Here is a 12,396-nt window from a genome sequence, read left to right on the forward strand (position 1 = left end):
AGCTTCTGTCGTGTTTATGGTGTGGACAACTATGACATTTAGATTTGCAAAATGTCGATCAGTAAGTACTATCTAAGTAGATTTTGTTTTTAATTATACTATTTCGTTTTGTGTACTTTTGAAGAATTTAGTCTGTAAATCGAGGTAATTGCAGGAGAGATTTTCTGTTTACCTTGAATTATTTGATATAGAATTATAAAAACTTATGCCTCCTCCAATGAATCTGAGAAAGTTTCTCCTAAATCTGCTTTTCTAGTTATGTCCTTTTCTCAACTTCCTTTCATAGATTTTTGAAAGATAATTCTCTCATATATAATTTAAGGTAACAGGAAATTGTTTTTTTCCTGCACACCATGAACTTGGGCTGTTCCATATCTAATGGGATTGTAAACCTTAAGTCTGACATGTTTCTAGGGCAGTACACCCATTATGAACACTCAGGAGATGCTTGCCATGAGTTCTTGAGTTGCAAGGTATGTTTCTTAGACTGAAACCCTAAAAGGCCCTCTTTTGGGGTGTCTTGATTAGGACATTGTCTCTAGTTTTGTATGAACAGTTACAAGCAGCCCTCTGACAGTCCTGGACTTACGTTGCCTTAGGGATGAGTTAATGAGATAAGAGACTGACTTTCTGGAATTTCTTTTCTCTCTTTTCCTCAACTTTGTTTTCTAAATCTTTCTGTTAACCCTAAAATTTTATGGAAGGGAATGTTTATAATGTTAAACAACAGCCCTTTAGAAACATTTCAAACAACGTGATAAAATCTCCTGTCTCATTAAAAGCAGAAAAATCTATTGGCAGAAGTACTGCATTGAGATTTTTACATCAGAAATTCTGTCAAAAATACAGCGCTCCCCCCCCCCCCCTTTACTTGAGAGGGATATATTCCAAGACCCGAGTGGACTGAAACTGTGGATAGTACTAAACCCTATATATATATAGTGTACTATGTTTTTTGTTTTTTTTTCTATACATGTATACCTGTGATAAAGCTTATAAATTAGGCACAGTAAGAGATTAACAAAAATAAAATAGAACAATTATAACAGTATATGGTAATAAAAGTTATGTGACTATGTTCTCTCTCTAAATTTCTTTTGAATTATTTATTTCTGGACTTTGCCATTTAATATTTTAGGACTGCAGTTGACCATAGGTAATGAAACCATGGAAAGTAAAACCGTGGATAAGGGGGGACTACTGCACCCATTGTCAACTTGATTCTAATTCTGCAATTAACCTGCTCATATCTGTTCTCTTAAAGAAGATACATTAAAATGACCTCTGAAGTGCCTTTAAACTAATTCTTTTTATGACACGATAGAATATAACTTATGTTAGGGTTTTATTCATCTGATTGGTCGTAAGGCTAAAGTAAGCATTAATGTTGATTCTGTAAAATAGCATTTCTTTAGTTTATGTTTTCTTTAAAAAATGTGTACTTATTTATTTGGAAGAGTTAACTGGTTGGAAAGATTTCATTAGGACTTGTCATTGCACACTATTTGAATCGAAAATCTATATGTTTAAGTTTATTAGAAAATTAACTTTTTATGTTTGAATTGTTCTTATTTTAGGATTGGATGGAAATCTGGGTTGATGAAGCGTTTTGGAGCTTCCTTTTTTCACTTATCCTTATGGTAATAATGTTTTTGTGGAGACCATCAGCAAATAATCAAAGGTACCTAACAGAGGAATAGCCAGGTTTGGCAAGCATTTGTTGATAACCTGCTACCATGTTAACGTGTCTGTAGAGACTATGGGAGAGTAGTCCATGCTTGTCAGGAGTATACGGTCAGGTGGGGAGACACTCATCACAGATGCAAGACAGTGAAATCAGAGGCATGTCAAGTGAGTGCAGGGGCAGATGGAGGCAGGTGAGGAAGACTCCAAAAGGCAGGATTCATGTTTCATCATAAGGAAAGGAGCAGGCAGTGAAGGACTGAGCTGGAAAGGAGGGTACCTTTCTGGGTAGTGGGGAAACCAGGTATGCTTTGGAGGTCATCAAGGCATGCAGTTTGGTTCATGCTGCGTACACTGGAGAAAGGTAAAGACTTGAATGCTAAGTTCAAAGGTTGTGCTTTAGACAATATGTGATGGGGAGCCCCACCTCTTCCACCTCATTCCTCTTCCCCAAGAAAAGCACTGTGAGGAAAAGTGTAAAAGTAGGTACCAGTGTGCGGGGGCAGGAGGGAGGGTGACTCTCTTTTTAAAATTACACAACAGTAATACATATTTACATGTATACACTATTCTGCACCTTCTTGTTAAAACATATCCACATTAAAACAGTATGGAGTTTCCTCAAAAAGTTAAAAATGGAACTCCCATTCGACCGAGTAATCCCACTTCTAGGAATATATCCCAAGAAATCAGAAACACCAATCAGAAAGGACATATGTGCACCCCTATGTTCATAGCAGCACAATTTACAATAGCTAAGATTTGGAAACAGCCTAAGTGCCCATCAGCAGATGAGTGGATTAAAAACTGGTACATCTACATAATGGAATACTACGCTGCTACAAAAAAGAAGGAACTTTTACCATTTGCAACAGCATGGATGGACCTGGAGAGCATTATGCTAAGAAAATAAGCCAGTCAGAGAAAGATAAATATCACATGATCTCACTCATATGTGGAATATGATAAACAACATAAACTGATGAACAAAAATGGATCCAGAGGCAGAAGCACCCAATGGACTGACTGTCAAACCTCAGAGGGAAGGCAGGGGAGGGCGGGAATATAAAAGATCAACCAAAGGACTTGTATTCGTGCATATTAGCATAACCAATGGACATGGACACAGGCGATGGAGCTTCTCCTGGGGGTAGGAGTGGTCAGGGAGGGGTCAATAGGAGAAAAAGGAGACATATGTAATACTTTAAAAACAAACAAACAACCAAAAAAATGTATCCACATTATCTGGTGTGGATCTGCCATTCTGCCATGTTACTTTTAATGGCTATATGGCTTTCCACGTTATGAATGTAGCATAATTTATAGAAGCAGTCCCTGAATATTAAACATTTTGTTTTTAGGGTTTTTGCCATTTTATCAGCAATGTTTTCTGAATGCTGTTGGACCTAGTAAATGTGGCTCACTCGTGTGTTTTATTTTCACCAGTCAGATTAGCAATTTCTCTTTTGTCGGGGCATGAATTAAACGGTGTGAGCAGGGAGGGAGAGCTGACATGGACAAGAGTCCCCTCCCTGAACATGACACGTTGCAGAACTGCTCTCCAGACAGAGCTCGCTCATTTCTGCTCTCACCAGCGGGGCTGGGGGCTCAGGGCCACAATTTCTTAACAATAAAAACCTTCCTAATTTGAGAGTAAAAATAATTAAATTTTTACTTTAACTTATGTGAAACTTTAAAAATTGTAGATGTTTTTATGTGTAATGACTCTTTTAGCTAAAAGCTGAAAATTTAACAGTCTTAAACACACTAGTAAAACTTGTTGTTTTGATACAGGTATGCCTTCATGCCCTTAATTGATGATTCTGATGATGAAGTTGAAGAATTCATGGTAACATCTGAAAATTTAAGTGAGTGAGATGTTTTCTTACTGAGTGATAATTGTATATATTTTAACAAAAAGTATTGTATCTTTACCTGTGATGTAAGGTCAGATACATTTTTTTTCTTATAAAATATTTTTAAAACTGTATCTGTAGAAACTTCTATTATGCTAGATACTCATAAAAGAGGAATCAGTAATGAAATTTTCAAGATTATTAATGTAGTTTGAGGTTTGTTACTGATTTGCTCTAGTGAGGTAGGTATACTGCTTTTCACAAAAATGATTTGGTATATATTCATCTTGCTGGTGATTACTCAACTTCTTTGAGTCACCGCTTCTTGCTCTTTAAAATTAGGCACATCTGTAATTTCCCAGTCATGTCCAAAGCATTTCTGATTATGGTTTTAGTGCTAATTTCATCTTTCTATTTAGTTTCTACATAGCATTTTATTAATTTTACCATAATACTCTAATCAATAATTTGAATAGAATACAATGCAACTCTTCCCAGAGGAAGATGAGAGAACCCAGAGTCTGTATGATACATTGTCAGTGTCCAGTATGCAATGATCTATTATTAGACATGGATGAAACTGGAAACTATGACCCATAGTTAATGGAACAATCAGTCAATAGAGATCAGGAGGTGGCATAGATATTACACTTAGCAAGAAAGATTTTAAAAGTAATTATTACAAATATATTAAAGAATCTACATGAATAGTTTGGTGAAGACAAGGAAATTTCAGAAGAGATGAAAACTTAGAAAAAGGAGAAGAGAAGGAGAGAGAGGAGAAAAAGGAAGCACAACCAAATAGATAATACTATTAATTCTTTTAAAAAATATAGTATTATTTCTTGATGAATTATTAAATATGAGGCTATGAAGGAAAATACTTTATAATTTTATATACTTGTCTCTATAACATTTCTCATTATAGCTGAAGGAATAAAATTAAGGACCTCAAAAACGGTTTCCAATGGAACAGCTAAACCACCGACTTCTGATAATTTTGTGAGTAACATACGTGTAATAGTTCAGTCTTTAATACTTAAGAAATTGTCACTTTAATTGACCACCAGAAGAACATTTATTTTTTTAATACTCACCTAAGCTTATTTTTCCATTGATTTTTTTTAGAGAGTAGGAGGGAAGGGTAGGGGGAGAGAGCAAGAGAGAGAAACATTGATGTGTGAGAGACACATCAACCAGCTGTCTCCCGACCAGGCCAGGAAGTGAACCCACAACCCAGATACATATCCTTGACCAGGAATTGAAACTGTGACCCTTTGGTCCACAGGCCAATGTTCTAACCATTGAGCAACCGTCCAGGGCAAGAGAACATTTTTTACTGATGTTTTTTGTATGAAAATAAATGTTAGCAAGCAGCAGCAATATTGGTTAAGCCTATAACCATAACTGCTGTAGATCCTGCTGCTTCTGTGCTGTTCTCCAACCAGCAATAGCAGGAGCCTCCCCTGGGAACTCGTTAGCAGTGCAGACTCTCAGGTACCCCAGAGCGGCCGAATCAGAATCTGCTCTCCGGCTGGAGTCCACAGGTGATTCCCCTGCCCATAAAGGTGGAAAAGCTTTGTTCGAGTAAAAGCTTGTGTTAGTTTCGCAGCATTTGAAAGTGATTTTGAAGACATTTTGGTAACATTTGTTATCTGTTGGGAAGGGACTTTTACCATATTACCTATTCAGTTAAAAAATTAGCATTTTTTTAAAAACGGTGGAAGCTTGAGCAAAACGACAAAATATAAGGCAGAGATTAGTTTTAAAGTATTTGATGTATATGATTTATGCAGAAAAGTGATAATTATGAAAGTAATTAAGCAAAATTGAAATGCCTATCATACAGTTTTTGTTTGCTTTTTATTCTCACCTAAGGGTATGTTTTTATTGATTTTATTTATTTTATTTTCGTGGGTATATAAGAGTCTTTATTGTAGCCCAAGTAGCCATTGCCACTAATGAGCCATTAGACCAAGCAGTCCAATAAAGTAGTCCTTGCTGATGCAGTAGCAAACACAGGAGCCATCCCAGCAAAAATAGCCAGCACCGGCTGGTCAGTAATACATCTTCCCCACAACGCAGCCCCCAACATAGGAGCCATACGGGAGCTAGCAACAGGCTGGTGAGTGGCAACTTATATACGTAAGTTCAAACCAGCTCAAACAAAAGAGGCTTTGTGCCAAATAGTGTTTTTTACTGATTTTAGAGAGGAAGCGGGGGAGAGAAAGAGAAACATTGATATGAGAAACATTGGTCAGTTGCCTCCCATACATGCCCCTCCTGGGGATCGAACCTGCAACCTAGGATGTGCCCTGACTGGAAATCCATCCTACAACCTTTTGGTGCATGGGACAGTGCTCCATCCAACCGAGCCACCTGGGCAGGTCTATTATACAGTTTTATATGGCTTTCTTACAATTAAAAATGTTAGATTAATACGGTGTAAAAATTCATGTATGCACGTAAGTTCTGACAGGATAGGTGACCTGTCAGAACTTATTTGCTGGATTTAGTAAATTCTCTAAATTTCATTTTTGGTAATTAATAATTATAATGTATTCTTTGAGTAGTTTTGTGGTAATTTAAATAAATCTCAAGAAATTACAACAGTTTTCATTCTCTAGTGTTACAGTTTTTAAACTGTCAATATGTTAAGGTATTTTCCTCTTGTTTTAGTAATATATCTCAGTTTATTTTAAAGCTCAGTGTTTGCAAACACATCAGTGGAAAGCCTTTTCATTTCTGTAAATTAAATGTATTCAGTTCTTAATCAGAAGCCAGGGCCTGATCTCTCATTGACTTATTTCTATTTGAGACTCAGAGAAATGGGGTTCCTATTAATACTGGCTCAGTTGCTTTGTCTCTCTCTAGGTAAGCAAGTTGTTATTAATACTAAAACCAGAATATTTAATGTATCCAGGTAGATCACAAAGAAACATTTTGATTTATTTTACATTATAAACCTAATATTCATTATACCTTTTTTTTTTCTCTCTCTCTCAGTGAGGTAACTATAAGCAAGTTTCTGTTTAAAAAAAAATTAGTCTAAAGACCTGCTTTCATTTTCTTATCTATAGAGAGGAGAGCATAAATATAAGTGATTTGACTTTTGTAAAGTTAGAATATTTGTACCATCCTCTTTTTTCTTTTGAAAAAATAAAAACTCATAATATAAAAACTTGAACAAATTAGGAGGCATAATAAATGCTCAGAGTAAAGAAATCAATACAAATCAATATTTTTCTATTTTCTATTGTATAAATCCATCCTTTGTATTTTTATGTGTTTTTGGTTTTTTTTTTATGAAAAATAACTGCACAGCTAACAAAAACCAAGAATATAAAAATTAAAAATCCAGATTTTGGTTTGCCTGTTTAAGAAAATACTGGCATAATTTTTTGTGGCATTAGTGTCAACATCTTAGAATATGTACAAATTAAAAGAATGTCATGCATTTTAATTAAATGCTTAAATTTTATATACACTCTGTTTAAAAATTCTGTTTTCAAGTAATATTAAGCAAGAATGAATAGGTAAATGTTTATTTCTCCAGGATGAAGATTTAAAGTGGGTGGAAGAAAATATTCCCTCTTCATTCACAGACGTGTAAGTATCCTGTTGGAGCTTGAATCTACATTTTGGCCCAAGTGTAAAGGGATGAGTTCATACTTTGTCATGTGCTTTTCAGACCTCACACCTCTGTGTTTTTATAGCCCCCTTCACTAGTGAATTACTGGTTTACTTCACATTGAATTGCAAAGAAAACACAGCCTTGCCTTGCTCTCTCTTTCTCCTCCCTTTTTCACTGTACAACTATTTTAATACTTGTGCCTTATTACCTGTTCCAGCCTTTTCATATCTAAGTTTATAGGATCAGAATCATTTTGTTTTAACATTTTTTAAATATATTTTATTGATTTTTTTATAGAGAGGAAGGGAGAGAGAGATAGTTAGAAACATCAATGAGAGAGAAACATCGATCAGCTGCCTCCTGCACACCCCCTACTGGGGATGTGCCCGCAACCAAGGTACATGCCCTTGACTGGAATCGAACCTGGGACCTTTCAGTCCGCAGGCCGACGCTCTACCCACTGAGCCAAACCGGTTTTGGCTTAACTTTTTTTATTATGGAGAAGTTCGAACATGTAAACCACATATAACCACATGACCATGTATGGTGAGGAAGCTCCTGGAGGAAAAACATGAGCATAGGAAAAATAGGAACTTTGAGCTATTCCTGGTCTTCTTTATCAGTATTCTGTTTGACACTAGAACTCCAGAGCCATTTCCGCAGTGGTGAGCCCGGGTCTTCGTCTCTGCGGCTCTGTCCATCCAGGAGAAAAATTGGTGGAGCGTAGTGTGCTCATATTCAGCTTTCGTAGAGATACTGGCCTTTTAATAACATTTTCCCTTTTTTTTTCAGAGCTCTTCCAGTATTGGTAGATTCAGATGAGGTAAAGAATTTTCGCTGACTTTCTTGGGGCTATTATTTTCACAAAGTAGAAATGCATTTCAGTTGAAAGTTACTTTTAAAAACGATCGCAGAGTGAGCAAGCTGAAAGATAATGCATTGATTTGTGGGTAAAGTTTAAAGAAACTGGATCCTCATTGAAAGCAGGAGCAAGATAAATGCTTGTTGGTGTAAAGGAAGGGAAGAATTATTTTATGAGATTTTAAGTCTTTGATTTTCTACATCTTGTGTATAGGTAGAGTTTAAAAGATGGCAGTTTGTCTAAATTAATCTCATACTTGAAGATACTGTGTTGGGGTGTTAAATCAAGTTTCTGACTGATTTTCATTTACTAAGGAAATTTGAATAAAGGATGCAGATTTAGGAAGGGTTTTTTTGGCGGGGCGGGGGGGCGGGATTAATTATGGATCATCTGGACCTTGGAAGGTAGCCCAAGTCAGGCAGGAGTGTGAAGTGTAAGAATGAGAGGAGGGATGAGGACGTGAGCTTATGTGAAGAGTCGAGGGCGGTCAGTGGTGCTGAGGAGTAACTTGCATGGTGGCTGAAGAACGAGGGACCCTGCAGTCTGTTCTGTTCACTGAGAGGCAGGGCCGGTGCTTTGCCATCAGCCTGGTTGGTGACTCTGTCGTGGGATGGGGAGTTTAGAAAGGCTGCAGTGTACTTGTACCCAGATGCAAAACGGTCAAACTTCAGGATTTATAACTCTACCATGGTATTATTCTTAAAAGAGCATTTATAGTATTCATTTGATAAATCATGATTTCTAATTCAAAAGTATGTTAATCGGTAAAGATAGATGAATCCCTAGATGAACTGTTCCTGCCTCTCCCTGGTGATTCTCTCAGGATGTATTCTAGCTAGTGGAATGTTAACGTTCCCTGTACTTCTCAGTGGGTAGCTGACTAGACGTACTAGGGAGTATGGGTTATGTGGTTTTATTTTCTATACCTAATATTTCTTTGTATATTGTGGAATATACTCAGTTCTCCACAAAAACCGTGACTGTTGAAAGATTAGAGAATTTTGTTAGGTACTGGGAGAAGTATCAACATTTTGATGAAAATCTTTTATTTATTTTTTTTCCTTTTTAGGAAATTATGACCAGATCTGAAATGGCAGAAAAAATGTTCTCTTCAGAAAAGATAATGTGAAACCTATTTAACAGTGGAGGACTCCCAGGACTAAAAGAGGTCACACAACACATTTTTATGGTGTTATCTTGGAAATCTATGTATTCAAATTAAAAATTCAGTGGGTGGATGGGTTCTGTACCCTTTTTAAGCTGGCTCTTGAATATCAGTTTAATGTCCATTAAATTGCCCTAATTGGAAATAATCTAAGAAAAGTATTTTGATAAAACATATGCCCCAAAGCCCTAAGCTGATGGGTGGCAGATGTGTGGATTGGGTTGTCTCTTTTTTCTGGAAAATATGGCAGTTCCAGATTTAAGCATTATTTTTACATAAACACTCCTACTATTCTTCCACTGACCTTTGAGGCAAATAAAGTGTGGTCAAACACTGCCTCCATCTCTGGGGTTTATAGGCACTAGATGCCATAGTAATTTCCTTTGACTTTTATACTGAAGTGACTTGCTAATAAGAACGTGGTTAACGCTGGAACATCGGATATTTATTTGGCTAGGGTGCACACATTTGCACAAGCCCTGTTTGTCATCACTGTGCACATCAAATCCTGGACGTCTTCACTCTCTCAGCTCAGTGGACACAAGTGCATGGAGAGAGTGGTCTTGAGGGTCACTTCCAAAGATTTGCTCTGCCACTGTCCCCTCACTCAGGCTGTACGTGCATGTGCTGCTGCTGAACCTGCTGGGCAGGAGGTGGACACCTGGCTAGTGGCTCCCTCAGAGCATGTCCTCCCGACCAGCTGGGCGACCGTGGAGGAAACTAGAATCTTATCTTGTATGTAATCTTGCATAGTACTAACGGTACAGTACATCACTGTTAGTCTTGTAATTAATGTCTTAACCTTCAACCATGTTTTATACATTATTTTATTATGTGTAACTTGAAACTTTTCTAATGCAGAACATTCTAAATTTGAAAGGCAGTTGAAAGTTGTCTGATGGAAGTGTGAATATTTGCTGCTTTCATGATCAAAGCTCTAGTGGACATTTAGAGTAGGAATTAAAGCTAGAGTCATACATGTCTTTCTTGTGAGTGAAGAATGATCCCAGAGATTTTGATTAAGAAGCATTACAGTACAAACACTTAAATATAATCTTTTTTTTACCTCATTGTGAAGCCACAAAACAAACTTTTTTCTTTGGAATTTACTTCTCATTTACCCATTTCACAGGGGCTAGTAAAAAAGATTTATTTCCAGTAGTAATGTCTCTTAAAAGATACTTTCAACTTTATTTTCAGTCGTGAATATCAAGCAGTGTTGTACATTTCCCAGCATTCATGTCCTTCCTGAAAGTGTAGTTCACTCTTACCCCAAGTTGTTTCAGACCCAGAGGTGACCACTGTCCTCTTCCTAAAATTTTTACCTAATGCCACTGCCCAGATTTCGAGACAGGTTCACTCCCAAATCATACAGCTGTAGCTGAATTCTGAATGCAGAATCCTGGGCGTCCAGCCAGCAGGAGCTGCCAGCTAGTGGGGTGGGAGTGGGAACAATGGCCAGTGTGAGACCGGAAACTGCCTCTGACGTAACCTCAATAAGTGTTTATAAAAACCGTGTGTTCTGCAGCTGGAAAAATAAATGTTGGACCCTGGATGGCTTAGCCTGAGGCTGAAATGCAGGCTTTCCTCATCACCCAGAGAAAGTAGGTTCCCTCCTGACGGCCTGTCAGAAGTACTGTTTTTTCAAAGGCATGCACTGTGCCCGTCGCTGCCAGTGATCATCGAGTCCTCGGTTGATACCTTGTGTTCTGAATAGAGGATTCCTGTGGCGGGCCTTCTGAACCCCCTCATGTGAACAGGTGGGGGCGCCCTAGGGCTGAGTAGCTCATACAGAGGACCTGGGGAGAAGTGACACCCATGGCCACCATGCAGCTGTCATCCTGCTTCTGCATGAAGGTTCCAGAAACTGGCCATCCAGGTCTGATTAATTTCTTAGGATGCCATCAAGATGGGCCTTCCTGTTAATGAAGGGACCTGAGGACCAGAGTCCACTTTTATGTTTTTCTAGGCAAAATGCTTAGAAAAGCATTTGCAGTTCATGCTAGATTTATATGCTGTGTAAAATTAAAAGGGAATTTTCGTGATTTGAGTTAGTTGGTATCTGCTTTAAAAGATAGTTAATTTATTTCAAAAATGAGAAAAAATAGATGAGTACGTGAATTTTTAAGGCTGATAGATAATGTTTCCATACATTTCCTGTAAAGAAAATAATTTTTTAAATCTTTCATGTCCTATAGAGAATATCGACTTGTCCCCTGTAATATGGTACATTATGTTTGCACTACTAGAATATCGAGACTGAAGTGTAAAAACTGTACATACAAGATGATTTTTATATCCTTTTCTAAAAAGGGGTTTGTGTCTGCTGTGCTAGGCTGCACATGAGTGGTCTAAAGTCAAGATGTGCTAGTTTATAAGTCACTGGCTTTGGTACTTGTGTCTTTTGCATGATCAACAGCATGCAATAAGCAGTACGAAACACCAGGCCTTATACTGATAATTAAAGTCCTCAGCATATCAGATGTATATAAGTGACAAATGAGACTTTTAAGGAAATGTACATATAACACAGGAACTCACTATACACTAAGAAGCTTCCTTAGAACTAGGAAAGCGTATTTGGGGAGAAAGGTTAGGGGCTTAAGAAGTTATATTTTTCTATTTTAAATGGTTAAATTATTGTATAATTTGGGAAAAGTTGCTTTGAATGTAGGACAAAACTATTTCAAAGATTTTTGTTTGAAAAAAATGATATATTTTGTGCCTTAATATTTGTTCTGACTTTTAATAAATTGCTTTCTAAAGTTTTGGATGATTGATTCTTGATAATATCTATTGGTGCTAGATTGTATAAATCTATACTATTTGATGGCAGGACATAAAATTTTTAAAAGAGGAGGTACAGCTGTCAATGTAAAAAACATCCAGTCCTGTAAGGATTTGTATGAGTTTATTTGAGCCAAACAGATGATAGTTCTTGGGAAACAAAATCTCAACAGATTGAGAAAATGCTCTGGAAAATGGCAGTTTTACTATTTATTTTATACTTTGTAATCAAAGGAGGAGGCATAAGAGGGTTACATGAAATCCACTGGTGATAGATTAAGGAGGCGGGACAAAGCAAAGCAGGTAAATCTCTGAGGTTGAATAAAAAGTAAAATGATAGACACATCCTTATTTTACATATGTGAATATAGGATAACATGATAACAATAACAGTGAGGGGATTTGTGGT

The 12,396-nt window shown here is 37.0% G+C and overlaps 1 protein-coding gene across 2 annotated transcripts in view; it reads left to right on the forward strand.

The window, feature by feature from the left end:
* Window positions 1-11,968, forward strand: part of TMEM87B (transmembrane protein 87B) — a 44,684-nt gene extending 32,716 nt beyond the window's left edge. For both annotated transcript variants that reach the window (XM_054727963.1, XM_008160787.3), the window contains exons 13-19: window positions 3-61; window positions 1,578-1,681; window positions 3,478-3,551; window positions 4,468-4,541; window positions 7,096-7,148; window positions 7,966-7,996; window positions 9,105-11,968. In XM_054727963.1, the coding sequence (XP_054583938.1) occupies window positions 3-61; window positions 1,578-1,681; window positions 3,478-3,551; window positions 4,468-4,541; window positions 7,096-7,148; window positions 7,966-7,996; window positions 9,105-9,164 (455 nt within the window). In that variant the 3' untranslated portion in view covers window positions 9,165-11,968. The remainder of the gene's footprint in view (window positions 1-2; window positions 62-1,577; window positions 1,682-3,477; window positions 3,552-4,467; window positions 4,542-7,095; window positions 7,149-7,965; window positions 7,997-9,104) is intronic.
* Window positions 11,969-12,396: the final 428 nt, after the last annotated feature.

Source organism: Eptesicus fuscus, chromosome 16 (genome assembly GCF_027574615.1).
Source record: "Eptesicus fuscus isolate TK198812 chromosome 16, DD_ASM_mEF_20220401, whole genome shotgun sequence".
Lineage (NCBI taxonomy): Eukaryota > Metazoa > Chordata > Mammalia > Chiroptera > Vespertilionidae > Eptesicus > Eptesicus fuscus.